The 18,792-nt window shown below is 51.7% G+C and overlaps 1 protein-coding gene across 1 annotated transcript in view; it reads right to left on the bottom strand.

The window, feature by feature from the left end:
* Nucleotides 1-554: 554 nt before the first annotated feature.
* The window catches only part of CAPN13 (calpain 13), a 53,083-nt gene continuing 34,845 nt past the window's right edge, over nucleotides 555-18,792 (bottom strand). Inside the window, 12 exon segments of the mRNA XM_068564151.1 lie at nucleotides 555-586; nucleotides 1,447-1,497; nucleotides 2,791-2,919; nucleotides 4,472-4,547; nucleotides 6,561-6,629; nucleotides 8,629-8,687; nucleotides 8,782-8,839; nucleotides 12,204-12,293; nucleotides 13,677-13,868; nucleotides 13,870-13,905; nucleotides 16,037-16,048; nucleotides 18,255-18,397. Of these exon segments, the coding sequence (XP_068420252.1) occupies nucleotides 555-586; nucleotides 1,447-1,497; nucleotides 2,791-2,919; nucleotides 4,472-4,547; nucleotides 6,561-6,629; nucleotides 8,629-8,687; nucleotides 8,782-8,839; nucleotides 12,204-12,293; nucleotides 13,677-13,868; nucleotides 13,870-13,905; nucleotides 16,037-16,048; nucleotides 18,255-18,397 (947 nt within the window).

Below are 18,792 nucleotides of genomic sequence, written 5' to 3' on the forward strand. Positions count from 1 at the left end.
TCCAGTTATAAGATACAGAGGTTCTGGGGCTGTTAACATACAGCATGGTGACTATACTGTGTTGTAGATTTGAAAGATGCTAAGAGAGTAGATTGTAAAAGTTCTCATCACAAGAAAAAAAAATTGTAAATATGTGAGGTGATAACCAAACTTGTCATGGTAATCGTTTCACAATACATACATACATCAAAGCATTATGTGGTACGCCTAAAATCAACACAGTGTTAAATGTCAATTATATCTCAATAAAAAGAAATTTTAAAAAAGAATTCTAAATCCCTCCCTCATAACCTCCAGGCCACACTCTTTCATGGATGCCCCTTGTTCTACATGACTTGGATGAAATCTGCAGCATTGGCCTTGAAACTCATGGGCCAAGCAGCTGAGCCTTGGCTCACATAGAGAAGGGCTCTGTAATCTCTGGGGAGGCTGCCCCCAGGGAGAGAGTCTTGTGTGCAGTTCCTGGAGGGGAAGATGCATTGTGCCCCTGGGAGGAAATGATTCTAAAGCTGCGGCGTCTTACCTGGGCTCCGGGGTCTGCTCTCCTCCTGGCTTCAGTTGTACATCACCAGGTTCATCCAGTCAGAAATAAGCATCCTCGTTACAACCCAACTTTAAACTAGTGAGCTTAACACAGAGCAGGGCAAATGGTACCCTCTTCCCTTGAAAGGTCTCAGTCTAGTCTCATCAACCTTTTCCAGCTAATTCCAACCCAAGCAGGAGGTCTCGGCCCTCAATTACAGCATATCTTCCGGGCTCCCTGAATAGCCGGGCACTGAGAGGGACAGCTGAGGTCAACCAGCTGGCTGGGCCAGGAGGCTCTTTCTAAAAATTCACTGGGAGTAAGTTTAATGTACAGTGAGCTCATGGGGCTTCCCTGGTGGCACAGTGGTTAGGAATCCACCTGCCAATGCAGGGGACACGGGTTCAAGCCCTGGTCTGGGAAGATCCCACATGCTGCGGAGCAACTAAGCCCGTGCGCCACAACTACTGAGCCTGCGCTCTAGAACCCGCAAGCCACAACTACTGAGCCCGCACGCCTAGAGCCTGTGCTCTGCAGCAAGAGAAGCCACCGCAATGAGAAGCCGACGCACCGCAACGAAGACCCAACGCAGCCAAAAATAAATAAATAAAATAAATAAATTTAAAAAACCAGTGAGCTCCGCAGGTGTTCCTTAGTTCCCTCTTGGATTTATGACTCCCACACAATCCTCTGCTTTATTAAGCTATTGGAAAAAATAAAATCTGTCTGCCAGGATCCTAAAGCAGCCTTGGCAGCCAGCAATATATAAAGGCAGTAATTGGAGGCAGGGGGGCTGGCAGCTTGGCTGGCCTTTGACAGACTGTTCAATAACCTCAGAGAGAGAAATGCCCCCTGGAATCAGGCGAGGAGAGGTAGCCTGGGGTTGTGCCCTGTCTCTGGGAGGGGAAGGTACCTCACTTCCATTTCTGTCAGGTAGAGTCCTTTTCCATCCTCGGAGAGGTTCTGGAACGCTCCTAGGGTAAAGAGGAGGAGAAGAATCAGGACAGGCCTGGGCCCACGTGCGATGAAAGCCAACGTGGTGATTCTGTGCGAAGCCCTGGAGTGTGCTCGGCCTCCCCTCCATTCCAGCCAAACGTGGGACAGCTCAGGCTCAGCCCTCAAAACAGCCCCCAGACTGCTCTGCGCCACACGCCCCTGCCCCCTGCAGCTTCCTTGCACTTTGTACTCTCCACACTTGGCTGTGGGGATGCGGGGGCTTGTTTTAGCAGGTATCTCGGGGCACCTCCCTTGTCCAGCTGCGAATTCTCTGGAGCAAGACTGTGCCTCTGGCTTCTCCTTTACCCTCCCGGCACTCTGCTCTCTCCACCTTGTTAACTGCCTGCCTCAGAGCTGTGGGGTTAGTGCCATGTGGCAGGGGCGGTGCAAGGATGTGAGCAGAGGCCAGATCCCACTTCGACCTCAACCACAACAGCTCCATTTGGAGCTATATTGTGGCTTGGGGTTTCACGTGAAATGTCATTTAAAACAAAGGGGTGTGCTGCTAAAAAGTGTCAAAACCTCTGGCCTACATCGCTGGATTTCTGAGGCCTTGGGGGGGACCTCCTGATCCCACCTACTCGCTGTGTGTGCCAACACTTCAGCAGCGATCAAACCATTCGTTGCATGACTAAAGAATAGGTTTAGGGCTTCCCTGGTGGCGCAGTGGTTGAGAATCTGCCTGCCAATGCAGGGGACACGGGTTCGAGCCCTGGTCTGGGAAGATCCCACATGCCGCGGAGCAACTGGGCCCGTGAGCCACAAATACTGAGCCTGCGCGTCTGGAGCCTGTGCTCTGCAACAAGAGAGGCCACGACGGTGAGAGGCCCGCGCACCGCGATGAAGAGTGGCCCCCACTTGCCGCAACTAGAGAAAGCCCTCGCACAGAAACGAAGACCCAACACAGACAAAAATAAATAACTAAAATAAAAAAAAAAGATCACTCTTTAAAAAAAAAAAAAAAGAAAAAAATAGGTTTAAACTGAGGGGCCTATTCAGAGAGAGGGGCCACAGCAATTTAACTTTGTCCCTGAGAGAAGTGCTAGTAGGGTGATGAGGAAATGAGCGATCTGGGGTGGGGGAATGCCCTGGGGAGAAAAGGGTGCAGAAGGGAGGCTGGGGACTCCAGGCAACTACATCATCACACAGGCTAACGTTGGCTCTGTCCCTTGGGACGAGCCCAGGCCTGGGGCCGGAGCGCATTCCTGGTCCCCTCCTGTGTCCTTTGGTCACTGTGAAGGTCTCCAGGATGGCCCCGGGGTGACACTTACTTGTCACGGCTTCAAGCTGCATCAGGACGCAGACCAGGCTGGGGAAGCTGACCTTGCCTGTGCTGTCGCTATAGCGGAGTCTCATGACATCCAGCCGCTCATTGGTGACGGAGATCCCTGCGAGGAAGTCTGGGACACAGGGGGAGCCAGTGAGCGGGGAGGAGGCCGGGAGTTGGGGTGGTCCTGTCCTCAGAGCAGAGAGCTCAGGTGGTGGCCTCAGGTGGACGGGAGAGAGCTGCCTCACCCTCTTCGAGTCCTGTGATCGTGCATGTCTAGTTGTGAGCTCCAGGGGGGCACTGACCACAGAACCAACAATGGCAGACTGAAAACCAGGGGGGCCTGTGCACCCCGGTGAGCCAGCAGAACACTGTACACCAAACCATCCATCAAGGGGACAAGCCTGGTGGCCTGTGGGCCCCATACAGCCAGAGACATGTTTGGTTTCTCCTGCAGAGCTAATAAAATGTGAATTTGAATGCCTTTAGATAGGGCATGCCTCTGCAGCTTGCATGTTCTCAAATTGCCCCCTCAAATCACATCAGCTCTGTTGCCCCTTTCAGTTACGACTGGCCCCTGCCAGCTTTTCAGCCAAATTCCAACTATTCTCTTTCTCCCTTTTATTATTCTGGAGTCATTAGTGAGGTTCTCCTTTAAAGGTTTCACCTTTCACTGGCCATTCAGTGGTTCTCAGAGTGTGATTCCCCAGACCAGGAGCTTTGGCCTCACTAGGGAACTTGTCAGAAGTGCCAATTCTTGAGCCCCACCCCAGTCCTCCTGAAGCAGAAACTTTGGGCAGGTGGTGAGGCTCACCATCTGCACTTTCACAAGCCCCGGGGGGTCCTGAGGCAAGTGTGAGAACCACAGCCCTCGGCTGTGAGGCTGTGAAAACGTAAGGCGAGGATAGAGGCTGGAGCCGGGGTGGGCGGCAGCTCAGGTTTCTACCCGCTCAACAGGCTGAGAGCCCCTGGGAGGGAGACCCATGGAGGCTGCCCTTCCAGCAGGCGACCTGCAGGAGCCTGATTTTACATTTTATTCAGGAAGGCGGCAATTTCCTGACTTACCCTTTTTGTGAGCCATTTCCCCCATGGGTACAGTGAGGATAATGACTCCCGTCCTTCCCAAGTTCCAGAGCTGTTGGGACAATCAAATGAGGTGACGTGAGTGCAAGTTCTTGCTGAAATATGAAGCATCTGCACCCTGCGGTGTTATTATCATTCTCCCAGGACTGAAAGCTCTTGCTTCCTTGAAGCAGACAGAGGCCGTTTGATTTCACTTAGCCCCAGACCCTCTGTAAAGAGAGCGCATCAGCCCACCTGTGGGTATTTAACCCCGATGGCCCGGATGCTGAGATGGAAGCATCTTCAAGGCAAGCTAGATTTCTGGTGGGGTACCAACCATGCGGGGTCATTTTTACACAATTAGAGCTGCGCTGGGGAAAGAAGGCAGTCAGGAGAATTGACTGGCAGGCGAGACCTCGGGCGGGGGAGGGTGGAGTCTGCGTCTGGAGCCAGGAGGCTCAGGGACCCAGTGCAAACCAGGGGAGGGCACAAATACTGTGCTCTGCTCTCCCCGCCCCTGCCTGGCACCTCTCTACCAGCCTTGCCTACAGCATGCTGGGGGCGAGGGCAACACACACACACACCCCACCAGTCATCACGGCTCAAAGGGTCGCCTGCTTTACCTGTGTCCTTTATGGCCTTCCACAAATCCGGGCTCGGGAAAACTCCAGAGTTCTTCCGGGAGTTCTGGAAAACACTCTGATACGGGAGAAAAAGCAAGAAGCCCGTGTGAGCCCCAGTGTCCACCTGGAAGAGGATGTCCTGGGTACCTGGGTAGAGGGAGTGCCCGATAAATCTCGTTCCCAGCCCTGGAGGCTGCTTCACTAAAACACGAGTGGGCCCAGCTCAGAGGTCGGCAGGGTGCATAGCTGAGGCCGGGGGTTGGCGAATGGGCTCTGCTTGATAAAGCTGCCTGCCTGGCCCTCAGGTGCAGGGCGGCGGGTCCCTCTCCCAGGCCCGCACCTTCCCCCCGCTCCCCCAACCTGCTCTCCTTCCTCTTCCTCACCCCCTAGACTGGGCTCCTGCTGCCCCAGGAGGCTTCCTACTTTCTAGGGAGGTAGAGAGCTCTCTAGAGTTTGCCTAGGGTGGGGTTAATAGCACAGACGTTACAACCAAATTGTTGAATATAAATCCCAGCTTGACTATTTACCAGCTGTGTAACCTGGGGCAAGTGCCCTAACCTTTCTAGGCCTCAGTTTCCCCCTCTGGAGCACAGGGCCAATTACAATACCTACCTCATAGGTTCGCTGCAAGGAGTAAATGAGCACATCTTTATAAAGTGTTTAGGAGCGTGCCCTGCACGATAGTGAGTGCTATGTAGGCAGCACGGAAGGCACGTGAGCATTGTGCCTGGGACCAAGCACGGCCGTGGCGTGGAGTCACCTGAACACCCCGATTTTGTACAGGGCGGCTCTCCGTTTGCCCGAGACTTTTCTCCCTCTCCCTAATTCTCACTCTAACCCTCAGGCTCCTCCTGCTTCCTAGGCGAGGACACAGGTGGGTGAGTAACTTGCCTTGAATGAGGCAGGCAAGCACCGCAGGACTGAACCCGGGACTCCTAATGTTGGCCTAGGCTCAGCTGCTGCCCAGGAGCTGTTTTAAAGCAAAATACCCCCAAGCAGGTGTGCAGCTGAGGCAGATCGTGGGAGCCGATTACTGTGAAACAGCTGCTTGACAACTTTTTTCTGGCCTTAGTCGGCTTTTGTGAGTTCAGAGACTTAGCGTGTTCTCAGTTAGGTACGGACTCATTCATTCAGTCATGCATTCGTTCGGTCATTTGTTCAGAACTCTTGAGTGCCTTCTGTGTGCTGGACACTATGGAAGGCCCTGGGGAAAAGGATGAATATGAGGGATCCCTGCCCTGGAGGACCCTGCAATCTAATGGGAGGACTGTCAGCCATTGCAGTGCCTGGTGAGACACCAAATGACCCCAATCAGGGATTAGGTGATATAAATAAATAATATGTAAACAGAAAGTGTTTTTATTTTATTGTTGTGGGTTCAAGTGTTAGGAGCTGAAGGGGAACTAACTGGGTCTTAGGGGGGCGGGCAAGGCCCCCAGGAGAGGCCCCGCGGGGAAGGAGTTTTGGGGCTGGACCCGCAGGCTGGGTGGGCATCAGGCAGGCTCTGAGTGCAAGGAGTCTCACAGCTGGGGTCCGATGGAGTGAGTGGGAAGAGGGAAAGGGCTTCTCCTGGACCCCAAAGTGGGTCCCAACTCAGAGGATCTCATGTATAGCTGATGAGTTTCAACTCAGAGGATCTTATGTATAGCTGATGAGTTTCGACTTTGTCCTGAGAACAATAGTGGGGCCACACTGAGGCCACAGACCACAACTGTGATTCTGATGTGTGTTCTGGCAGATGGAGGGGAAGGGGATGGGGTGAACCAGCGGCCTAGGGGATGCTGCGGTGGGCCCGGAGGGAAATGACGAGGGCAGTGCTAGCTGGAAGTTTTAGCTACAGTCACTGTGACCTGTTTCTCCTCCAGCCTCCTAGAAATGTCCTCAGCCCGCCACCTGACCGGGCCTCGCCTCGTACCTTCTAGTGGTGCGTGTACAGCTCCCCGAGCAAAACAGGGGCCCTCCTTGAGGGTGGGGGTGAGGTTCCTCTTCTTTCACAGCCCTCAACCCTGGTGTAGGATCGGGCTACCCAGTAAACATATGCTAAACCACACAGAATAAGAGTGCTCGTCAAAAGGGAACACGCAGGTACCTGGCAGTGGACAAGACAGCTCCACAGCCTTGAAAACTCCTCTTGGTCAAGCCGCCCGTTCACCTTCAGCTGGTGGGGAGTTAAGAGTCAAGCAGTCCGTCGTGCAGTGAGCGGAGGGGCTGCAGGGATGGAGCAACTCCACCCACCAATGAGTAACACAGTCAGTCCAGCGTCACCTGGATGTGGCCCTACACCAGCCGGCTCTCGCTGCATCTGAAAGGGACCCGGCTTGGATTTATTTCACAGGGAAAACAATCAATTGGAAGGAGAAGGCAGCCCTGAGAAAGGAGAGCCAACATCACTTGTGCCCAGGGGAAGAGAGCGAGCCCCAAACACAGCCTTCACCAGTTGGGGTGGGGCCCCTGGCAGGGGGGAGTGGGGAGCAGCTGCGGGGAGGAGAGCGCCTTGCAACTCCGGAGGCAGCATGAGAGGTGAGTGCACCCGCTAAGTGTGCGCCAGTGGATGCACCGCGTTCTGTGTATTCAAGTCAGCCCTGGTCACTCCATACGATGGGTTTCATGAAAACTAATGAAAAGAATGGATCTCGGGCTTCCCTGGTGGTGCAGTGGTTGAGAGTCTGCCTGCCAAGGCAGGGGACACGGGTTCGAGCCCTGGTCTGGGAGGATCCCGCATGCCGCGGAGCGGCTGGGCCCGTGAGCCACAATTGCTGAGCCTGCGCGTCTGGAGCCTGTGCCTCGAAACAAGAGAGGCCACGATAGTGAGAGGCCCGTGCACCGCGATGAAGAGTGGCCCCCACTTGCCGCAACTGGAGAAAGCCCTCGCACAGAAACGAAGACCCAGCACAGCCATAAATAAATAAATTAAAAAAAAAAAGTAAACTCTTAGGTTTAAATAATAAGTTTCTTGAGAAATAAATATTTCTATTAAAAAAAAAAAAAAAAAAGAAAAGAATGGATCTCTGAGGAACTGGAGGGGAGCTGGTGGGTGAGCAAGAGGAAGGGTGGAAAAGACCTGTCTGCTTTGCAGGGGTCCTGCAGACATGACCTCCCCTAGGGTTGCCTGCCCCAGGATGTGGGGCTGCCGAGGACCATTGGACTCATCCGCAGGGATGAGCAGTGTCTCTGGGTGATTCCAAGCCACAGCCAGCAGAGACAGGGCCTGACTGATGATTTCATCAGGAAGGCCTCTTGTTTGACAATGGCTGGCTTCACATCCCCAGTCGAGCCTTGTTAAGAGTGAAAGAGCCGGGGGATCCGTGTCACCCCAGGGAGACAGTGCACACCCGAGGGAAGAGCTGCAAGGCAGCAGCTGGGGGATACGCCCACGAGGTGCCAGAGGGGAGATGGGGCGGGCAGGGGAGAAACGGCTCAGGGGAGAGTGGAAGTCAGGACGGGAGGCAGGAGACCCGGGGCTGGGTTCCAGCCCTGCCACTTGTGGCCACAGAACGTGGGCAAGTCACTGCACTGTCCCAGCCCAGTCTCATCTGCAAGTGCAGCACAATAGTAATAATGGGGTGTAACTGCCGTGCAGACCGAAGAGTTTCCTGCAAGCGTTGGTGGTTGTTATCTTTATTGAACTGGGGGCTTGTTGAGCAAGGAATAAATAGTGAGGACTCCTCCAGTGGTAAGGTGAGGGGTGTAAGGAAGATAGTTCCTATTGGTGCTACAAGGAGGCAGTGAAGGATAATGTTAGAACGTAGACTTTGGAGGCTGAAAACTCCAACTTCAAATCCAGGCACAAATTCTGACTAGCTGTGCGATCTGGGTTGAACCCTTGTTTCTTCCATTGTATCATGGGACAATACTTCTTACATCACAGGGGTTATTGCAAGAATTACAAGGAAAAAAATATCAATCAGTACGGTTCTTGGCACGTGGTAGACGCCTGATAAGTGGTAAGTTTTATTATTGTTGCTGTGGTGGTTCTGGAGAGCGAGTTGGTACAGAATCCCCAGAAGCCCAGGCTCTTTGGTGAGCCCTTAGAACCAAGAAAGAAAATAATGAGGGTGAGAAGAGTGTTCCCCAATGTCCTGAATAGACCACTGAGGAAGCCCACGGAGCAGACAGGCGCTTAGAGCTGGGGGAGGGGGGATGACTGCAAAGGATACATCCGTCAGAGCCACAATGCTCCGGAACTCATCCAAAGAGAATGTGTCCCCTGGAGGTCCTGAGGGGGAGAACAGGAAGGACTGAAACGTCAGAGAGGGTGGCGTAGGACTGGCGTGGCCATGGGGATGGGGTTGGGGCCAGCAGATCCTTACCTTTTAGGAATTCCTGGTTGAGAAGTCTCTGAACCTGGGTATCATCAATGTCCAGCCCCTGATCCAAACGAGGAAGGGATGCAGGAATCACATCGGTGCCCAGGAGCAGAGGGGCACACCTGCCTGACTGTAAAAGCACTGGGATTTCTGAGCACTTAGTTCCCATCTCACCTTTGTCATGAAGCCTTCCCTCCCTCCCTCCCTCCCTCCCTCCCTTCCTTCCTTCCTCCCTCCCTCCCTCCCTCCCTTCCTTTTTTTTGGCTGCGCAGCATGACTTGCGGGATCTTAGTTCCCTGACCAGGGATTGAACCCGCGCCCTCGGCAGTGAAAGCGTGGAGTCCTAACCACTGGACCACCAGGGAATTCCCATGAAGCATTTCCTGATTGCTCCAGGCCCTGGTGATACCTCCCTTCCTGAACATCTGTAGTGCTGATTACTCCTGACATTTGATACCTGGTGTGGGTCACCTTGCATTTCTCTCTTTATTCATTACTGGGCTGAAAGCTGTGTTTGCTTCCTCCCCACCATACCTGGCACTTGGGAGCCCCTCAGGAGAAGTATTGTTGAATGAATCAATTCAGCCCTGCAGGTGTGTTCCCCCATCTGCCTCCAGAAAGGAAGTGAGAGAAAACATGACTACTGAGAGAGAGAGAGAGAGAGAGAGAGAGAGAGAGAGAGAGAGAGAGAGAGAGAGAGAGAGAGAGAGAGAGAGAGAGAGAGTGTGTGTGTGTGTGTGTGTGTGTGTGTGTGTGTGTGTGTGTGTGTGTGTGTGTGTGTGTGTGTGTGTGTGTGTGGTGAGATAAAAACACCAGGAATCCAGGCTAAGACAAGTTGCTCTAACTGAGCACATAACGTAGCATTAGTCTTCCCAGCCATGGAAGCAGAAAGGGAGACATCATGGTTTTCCTCGGATGAAAAACGGGAAGCAGCTGAGGTTGAGGGGAGAGAAACTTTTCCTGGCCTGAACTTCTGAAGGTGTTAACCACCTTCACTTTTTTGTTGGGGACACCGACCAGTTTTTTGGGCAGCAGATTCCGTGACAATTTGACAGAGAAGCAGAATTGTTCTCCATGCAGCTGTCTCTTTCACCCAGGCTGGTAAAAAGCCGAGGGCATGATGGGACATCACCACCCTGGGGAAGCTTTTCCACGGGAGAAGGAGCTGGAGAGAGGGCTCCCAGCAGGTGGCTTTGTAGAGTGGCACTAGGTCAGGCGGAAGGAGGTGCCTCCTTGGGGTCTTCTGAGAACCAGCACCACACAGACAACAGATAAGCAGTCCCCAGGGTGGCCTCACCACCCAGAGCAGAAAGCAAAAGCAGCCCTACAGTTTGTCCTTACTGGAGTCCTTTAGCTGGAAAAATTACCCCCAGTGATGTCACCAGTGCAACACGTCCTGCCAGCACCTGAAATTGGCCCTTAGGTCATCCCTCCAACGTCTCACTGGTTGGTTACGTCAGGGAAGTTGGTGTTGTGTGCCCGCCATCAGCTGAGTTTTTTCCTCGAAAGAATGATGGCACCTGACTATAAAGAGCGGTTGCCATGGTGAGGAATGCCAGCTTACATGGCGTCACAACGAGAATGTAAGCAGCTGTGGGGCACGGATCACATCCCCCACCCTGGGACAGCCCCTGACCCGGTCCCTGCGCCCAGTAAACACCAGAATGTTGGAAGAGACGAGGCTAGGAATGGAGATAAAGGTTGCCCGAACAAAGCGCCCAAAGAATCACACGTTGGCCTCTACCACCTCAATGGAAGATGCCTAAGGACAGATGCTTTGCTTTCCTAAAGCTGAGCAGAGTCTTGCAACATCCTAGGGTATTTGTACATGTTTGCTGATTGAAAAAATGATAGATGATGGATGTGGGCTGTCCCAAAGGCCGAGTGTGTCCTTCCTTTTCCCACAGGCGGACCCTGGGTTATGGTACCACCGCCACTACTATGGCTGATAAAGGGGTGCAAGAGATTGGGAGACAGGACAGAGTGAGTACATGGACGAATATTTTGCTCTCAACTTTCTTTTGAGGACACAGCCTCTGAGGATAGTTTGCAGGTTGTGCAGAATGAGGCCAGGTTGGTCCTGCTCAAGGGTGTCCACCAAGGGGTGAAAAGAAGTTGGAGTCCAGTCTGGGTTCTACTCTCGAGCCATGCACCTTGGCACAAAGCTCCACCTCTCTTCTATTCTAATTCCTGCAAAGGCCTCATATGGGCTACCAGTTACTCTCTATGAGAAGACATTTGGTTGTTGTTTGGAAAAGTCCTGATTAGGGAATCTGTACCATTTATCATATGACAAATTATATTTTTTATTTCAGAGGTACATGTTCATGGACCACATTGAGGATTTTGCCACCTGCCCCTGAAGGAAGCTTGGTCTCAGGTATCCTAATCTGGTCCTGCCGATCACCTAGGGGAAGTAACCTTAGCTAGAGCATCTGCTCTGGGGAAGTGAATCTGTCTTAATTCAGTGCAAATTGATTGAGCACCTTCTCTGTGCCAAGGACAATGATAGTTACTGGGGACAAGGAATGCATAATATGTCATCCCTGCCTTCAGAAGCTCACAGACTGGGGACATTCACCATAGTAGATCCTGTTTTGCATCAAGTGAAGTTCTTTCTGAGTCAGCCCAGATGCGGGCCTGAATCCTGGGCTAGTGCTGATTTCAAGGAGGTTCATACTGAGCTGTTCCCTATAACATGTACTCTCGTGCCAGCCACATTCTTCATCTCTCCTTATTTTTATCTCTGGGCCCAGGCTACCTCAATAACTTCCCTTTGGGCTGCCTCCTGGTTACCAATGCCCTGTCAGCCTTCTGAATGCCTCGCATCTTCCTGTCCTTGGCCCCTGCCTGCCCGAGGCCGGCACGGTACACACGATCATCTATGTGGCTTTCCGCTTCCCACACCGACATGACGACTAATGGTAAAAGGCCCATCGTGCAGAGCCCTTGGCAGCTGTTTTTTTTCCTGACAAGTCAAGGGGTTCTTTATAACGGCTTATTAAACCATTAAGAAAATCCCCTGTGCACGTAGGTGGCTTGGTAGGAAGAAGGCTGTTGGTGCTTTCTGAAGCTGGCCAGCTCCCGAGAGGAAGGATGCCAACGTTGGTGGGAGGTGGCAGAACAGGAGAAGGAAAGATTTCAAGGGGTATTGCCAATTGCTTATTTAAAGATTTTAAAAAGCTCACTCCCCTATAATCAGGCCCTTCCTTTCCAACTACACTTCACCCCAGATGTCACCCAGGTGGGGCACCCCGTCTCTCCAGATCAGTTCTGGACATCCAGGGAGAGAGGCTGACACGACCACCCATCAAGTCATCTTCCTCTCTCTATCTTGATAAGGACCTGGGAGAGGTTTCCTTCCCTCTGGCCCCTCCATTACCTGTCCTATGTAGGGCCCCTTGCCGTCATGCTAAGTACTGTACCTGCTGAGCGTATTTGTAGATAATGCTTCGTTGGGAGCCATTTCTGGACGACTTGCCTGGATCTAAGGAAGAATAGCCAACATCAAATTTCTGGGGAAGGAGGCTGCCTGTCTGATACGGTGAGGGCCCAAAAACCTTCCACCCGGATCTGAGACAGAGGCTTCATCCAGCAATTGGATCAAACCTTTTTGGGGAATGGGAAAATGGAAATTTGTGGAAGGAAGATGGTTGGGTCCAGCCTGGCCTTCAAGGCCTGGTCTTCTCACCTCATCCCTGCCCCTTTGAGCCATCACCAGCCCATTGTGGTATCTGTGCTTTCATTGGTCAGTGGTGAGGCAAGAAGGAAGGAGATAGAAGCTCCTGGGGAGGGGACGTGACCCAGTGAAGTTTGCCAACCAAGCCTTGCCGCGCACTTACCTGCAGTGGTCTGAGGTTGAGATTATCGTCCAGGTTCCTAGAAAATCAGGGGGACAGTGTGACAAGGATGACCAGCTCACTATTCAAAGGAGGCTCACGCTTACATGTGGCAGGCACCCCTGCAGGCATTGGGCATCTATGCCAAGGACACACGTGGAGAGCCCTCAGCACAGCAAGCTGTGAAGCGGGCAGCCATGGCAGTCAGCAGACAGATGAGCATCGTGACCTCGTGTCCAGTCTTTCGGGCGGCCCTCCCCTGGTCTTCAAACCGTTTTGTAAACTGTTCCTTTCACAACCAGGTATACGTGTATCGTAACCCCCATTGCCAGGATGGCAAATAAGATTTGTCTTAGGTTCCAACTCTGAATGGTGGCACAGTGACCATCTGGCACGCTGGACTGAGAAGGCCTCGTGCATGCTCAGCTGTAAAGACTGCCACGACTGTAGTGATGTCTGCCTCGGGGGCAAGAAGGCATGAGGTGCCCAGCAGGGTGTGTGCTTGTTGATCCCAGTCTTGACTGCCGACTTGGCAGTGAAGACCCTCCACCATCAGGCTCTATCACTCAGGCCCGTCTCTCACTGTCTCCCTGATAATGTACATCACATTCTGTCCACATTTCAGACAATTGTCGTGCATGCCACGTACCACCTTCCTGTGTGTACGGACCACATCGCTCATTCGTCAACGAGCCCCATGCTCACCCACTTCCCTGCTTCTGCTCATGCCTTTTTCCTCCACCTGCACTGCCTTCCCCTGGGAAACACTGTTAGGTTTTCCATTGAGGACTAGCTCACATTCCATGTCCCCCAAGAAGCCTTCCTCTGTCCCTCTTGCCAGAAGGGAATCCCTCCACTCTGTCCTCCCACGCGACCCCGCACTTCCGTCAAGCAACGGCCCCATCCTGTTTGTGGTCTACTTACTGGTCCACAGACTCTCTCGCCTCCACTTGTGCTGAGCTTCTTGAGAGCGGGGGCCGTGCTGTGTCCCCTGCTAACAGAGTGCGTTGCTGCACAGAATGATGCAAGGTGTTTTTATAAAATTAAGTAGAAGAAAACGTTTAGAATCCCAGAAGTTCTGTACCTGTCACTGTCTGGCATCTTTAGGAAGATTCGGAGCAAGAACTCAACTGCTTCTCTGCCTGCGGAGACGACCACCACATAGGTCCCAGGGCTCAGGCTGAAGCACTCTGTAAGGTTGCATGTGGCTTCAGAAACGATGCCCTTCTCAGCAATTGTGAATTTGGAAAAACAAGGTGGACGGCAATCTCTCTCGGAAATGCTGGAACTGGAAGAGACGTGATGATGGTGAGAAACCCACTCTGTGCATGGGCCCCAGCTACCAGGAGAGACCCCTACCTCCCAGACCCCTCTCCATCCACCAAAACAGCACTACAGGCCCTGAAAAGGGAGACACTGCTTACCCGAAATCTCGAAATGCAATAGAATTCAGACTGTTATTTAATATAGATGCTAACACTACAAGAATGTGGGGAAATATGATACATGGTTTTACCTCATTAAATCTTACAAAATCCTGGGCTTCTGGGTTTATCTCTCTGCTTATATACAAAGACGAATCATGAAAACTAGTGAGATTGTTCCAATACTGAATTAATTCAGTAATTCAAAACGTAATTCAGTATTGGAATTTGGAGCCCCTAAAGTCCCTTCTCTCTGGACCCTTTTGCAAAGCACTCCTTGGACCCCTGCAGCACCGCGGGGCTGGTGTCCTTTCACTCCCTCCATTTCTTCCTTCCAGTAAAGCCCTGAAATGCCTTCTCACTGGAGAATAATAGGCCCTGATCATTTTCCTTTTATTTCAATATTTTCTTAGAGGTAAAACAATAAATATCATGCAGTTCCTATTACTGGACGTCACATACACATTACATGATAAAAACCCCTTACTAAATAAATTTTCCCCAACACAATTGAGATGGGGATTCCATTTAGAATGGTCACGCAGCATGAAATGATTGCTTGTGAGCTCTGCCTTGGGGGGAAACAAGGAGGCGGGGAGACGGTCTTTTCAAGGGGTGGGGACCAGGCTGGGCTGCAAGCTGAGGCTACCGTTGCTGGTGTGCAGCGGGGCGCTGGGCAGAGTCTCCAAACCGATGCTGCTGACGTTATCAGCAGCCCCAGTGTCTCTGGAGCCTGACTTGCTTGGGCCTTTCTGGCAAAAGCAATGATGAGATCAGTTCTTCTCCAGAGAGTCAGCACTGTTCTGTGTGTGTGTGCGCGCACGCACACGTGTGCACGTGGGGAGGCACTGTGTACAGACGGGTGTGGGCTTTGAGCCTCTTACAATCACAAGACCTGACCCTCTATTTCTAGGGATGCGGCTCACGCCTTTTGTTCGATCAAGTCCTCACCTCGTTCTCCAGGTCTGGGAACTAGAACGCTGACTCGTTCCTTGCACCTGACTGCTTCCTTTGAAGCCCTTCTAGAAGTTCTCATTCCATGACTGGTGTGCTGAGAACCAGAGTTGGATCCTAAACCCAGCTCTGTGGCTGGGCCGCCGCTGTGACAGGCAGACCTCCTTGTTGTCTGCTTTCTGCCTGGGCTTCTGTGTATCCCCTGCTCAAGGACCACCTGTCCCAGCCTCTGTCTCCCTGTTGGGGGACATCTGGAAGGCCTGGAGGAGCTTCCCTGGACCTGCCAGCAGGCTGCAGTCACCACCTGTTGGCTGTGGCTACATCCGGCTCCCTCCCTCTTCCCTTCCATCCTCGTCCTGGCACATGTACCTCCCCTTGGGCAACAGCCGCATCACAGTTCACATCTAAGGGGGTTTGAGTGCCTGTGAGGTTAGGTTTCCCAAACTCTGTCTTTCCTTCTCCATCCTTACCCATATTTTGGTCACCTTTCACCCATGCCAAGCCAGAATATTTACTGGCCGGGGGTGGGGAGGGGCAGGTGGTAGGGGGTGGCGGGGAGGGTGGGGAGGGAGGGTGGTGGCGGTGAAGTGGCTGTAAGAAGAGTTGGAGGATGTGCCTTGAACTTGCATTTGCACTGCATGCATCCTGGTTGTGGCGGGTTTGGGGGCTGACAAAGAATACAGGAGGCTAAAGATCCACCCCCTGCCCCACCAGGGACCCATGAGCCCTGTCTGTCATCTTAAAAGGAACCGGCAGCATCAATCTTATCTATCAGGGGATAAATGCTTGAGGATGGTTTCATGGCTGCATTCCCTCTGGAACGTCAAACCAGAGAACAGCCTAAGGGATCCAGCTTTAGACAAGGACAGCTGAAATATTCCCTGCATTGTTGACCTGTTTGGAAGTTCTAAGCTTGTATCTATTACAGGACATAGCAAGACTGAATTGGCAGCCACGGAACAGCGAGAGACACGTTGAGGACAAGGGTGTTGGAAGAGGCGTAACAAAACCGACTGACGGCAGCAGGGGTGGTGGCCATACCTGATAGTCGATCTGAGGGAAGAGAAGAAAGGCAGGTTCAGGAACACAAACTAAAACCCAAAGGCGAGCAGATCTGAGCAGCCTGGCTCAGGGCCCTGCGTTCCTTTTTGTTGCACTTTCAGCCTGTTTCCTGGAACACCTGGGAGTGAACAGGGACCATCACTCATTCTCTGTGCAGAGCTGTGACAAAGGAAACCCAACTGCTGTAGGGAGCGTGAAGGGGAAAGGAAATTGAAGGGGGAGGAAGGTGTCTGAGAATAGAAGACTCTCCCTTTCTCATCTCAGCTTGGTTACTCTTCATGGCAGTGATGATAAAATTGGAAGGAAAAGAGACAGTGATGGGAACTGGAGGTAAGACAGAACCTGGGTCAAATGTAAATTCCCCAGGTTGGAGCTCCAAAGAGAAGGAAGCTGTTATTCCATCAGACCACTGTAAAGCATGATGGGAATTTGTTCTAGCATTCCCCTCCTCCCCATCCCTGTACCTCAGTGTTTGTAGGGATGTATGTGTGTGTCTGAATGCAGAAATAGCTATGTTTCAGTCTGTCCATGTTGCATAAGGAAGCACCAAAGATGCAGTGCCATTTTTAAGCCACTTCATGGTTTGCAAAGTATTTGCATGTAATGCGTTGAGTTGTCATAGTAATCCTAAGCATATGCTAGGCTCCTTATTTTATGGGTGTGGAAACTGAGGCTTTGCAGTCTCAGTAGCAGAGGTGAGAATAGAGCAAGCTGTGTTGCTTCCTTTGTAATTAATACCCACCACCTCCATGCACTGTCTTCCACAGTTGGCATGGGTTTCAGTTCTACCCCACTGCTGATCCTGGGCTCCACTTAGGTGTACAGGCCATTTGATTTGCCTGGGCAGACTTATCTGGAGATCAGGAATGAGCTGCACCTTGGGCAGGTCATTCACGCTCTCTGACTTTTGGCTTCCACATCTATAAAAGCAGGGGTACCGGGGTTTCTGAGACAATGAATGTGAAGATGTTTGGAACTCTGAAGTTCTCTATCAGTGAGGCCTTCATATTAGAGTGAACCACAGCCAGCGCACAGGACTGTTTCAGGACCCAGGAGCCCTGCCCGTCCATGAGGGGGCTAAGGCCCTAGTTGTGAATGTTGCCTTAGTCTCAGTGAACATTCCTGGGATCCTTCCTAGAGATGCTGTAATCAGAGCTCCAGCCACACAAGTGATGGGTGTGTTTGACTGAAGGCTCGAGGGACATCTGGCACCCAGTCCCCAGCTCTGCCATTAACTCTGACTGTGTCACTTCACGTCCCTGGGCCTCAGTTTCTTCACCTCTAATATGGGGACAGGGGATCCCAGCATTTGATGGTTGCACGATCTTAGTTATCCATGTTCGTGCAGAGAGGCTGTGGGGTGTATGATTTGAGAACCCTTCACTTTATCTGTGGGATGCATTAAACTATTTGGGAAAGGAGCAGGGAGCACAGGTATCAGATTTTCTTTTTGTAACTCCTTTCTTTTGCATGGTATTAAAAAAAAAAAAAAAAGGAATTCCCTGATCACCTACTCACAGTTAGGGTGTGTGCAGGTGAGTGTGTGTGTTGGGGGGTGTGTGGCGGGATGGCCCCTTAGGAGCTGAAGGGCTGGCTGAAGAGCCATCAGATGGGAGGGGAGGCTAGGTGGAGAGGAAGACCTGGCCTTGGATGAGTGGCCAAGCAGATGCTCATAAGCCAACCATGGAGCTTTGACCGATTTTGGTGTAAGCATAAGAGAAAAATGTACCTCCCGGCTGTATACCCAGGATTGTTTTTTTCCTTAAACTCCTCCCAGAGTTTAGCCAATGATTCTCAAACATTTCTGTGTATAAGCAGTCCCTGGGGAGCTCATTACAATACAGATTTTCAGGCTCTGTCCATGGAGATTGGGACTCAGAATGTTTAGGGGTGATCCCAGGAATCTGCACTGTTGCAACAGCTGGTCTTGGACCAGACTACTTTTTAAGGAACAAGCATTAGAGCCTGCACCAGGAAATGCTGACAAGTGACAAGGGCAGGAGGTGTGTCCCACTGTAATCTCCTTTGTCTCAGGTTTTCCTGCAAATTTACAGAGTTGGACCAACTGAACTCTATCACCCATTGGGTTTTATTTCTGAGTCTGCAGCTGGGTGAAATCTCCCAGCCTAGCTGGTTGCTTTCTCCAAGGTGTACAGAAATGTCCTCAAAGGGCAAGCCTGGAAGCATGCTGCCTTACCTTGAACACCTCGGACTTCAGTGGAAATGTCCTGTCTTTTGCCTTTAAATTTTGTGGCATGACAAAATTGAAGGACACGATGACATTGTTGTTTTCCATGCTTTCTGGTAGAGAGAAGATGTACTGCATGTCCCTCTGGGGTCCTGCATGAAAAAGGGCAGTAATTGGACTTCAGCTCATCTCTGGCATTCCAGGATGGGACCGTGACCACTTCAGAGAGCCAGTTCAATGGGTTGTGATGGAAACTCTGGATTTGGGCTAACAGTCCTAAGGCCCGGGTCCCAGTCCCCACAGTTACTAGTTGTGACACAAGCTTCTTTATTTTGTGAGCCTCAGTCTCCTCCTCTTAAAAATAAGGAGGGAAAGTATAGTTCCTACTTGGTGAAAATGTTTCTTACACTGTAAAGTTGAGGGCTATTTTTATAATAATAAGTGGAATTCCAGAGGCCTCAAGTATGCATTGGTGACAACTATGGAGCCATGAAATGATGTCAATCCCCCAAGCATCAATGGAGACAGAGGAAGAGAGGCAGAGAGA

Source organism: Eschrichtius robustus, chromosome 15 (assembly GCF_028021215.1).
Source record: "Eschrichtius robustus isolate mEscRob2 chromosome 15, mEscRob2.pri, whole genome shotgun sequence".
Taxonomy (NCBI): domain Eukaryota; kingdom Metazoa; phylum Chordata; class Mammalia; order Artiodactyla; family Eschrichtiidae; genus Eschrichtius; species Eschrichtius robustus.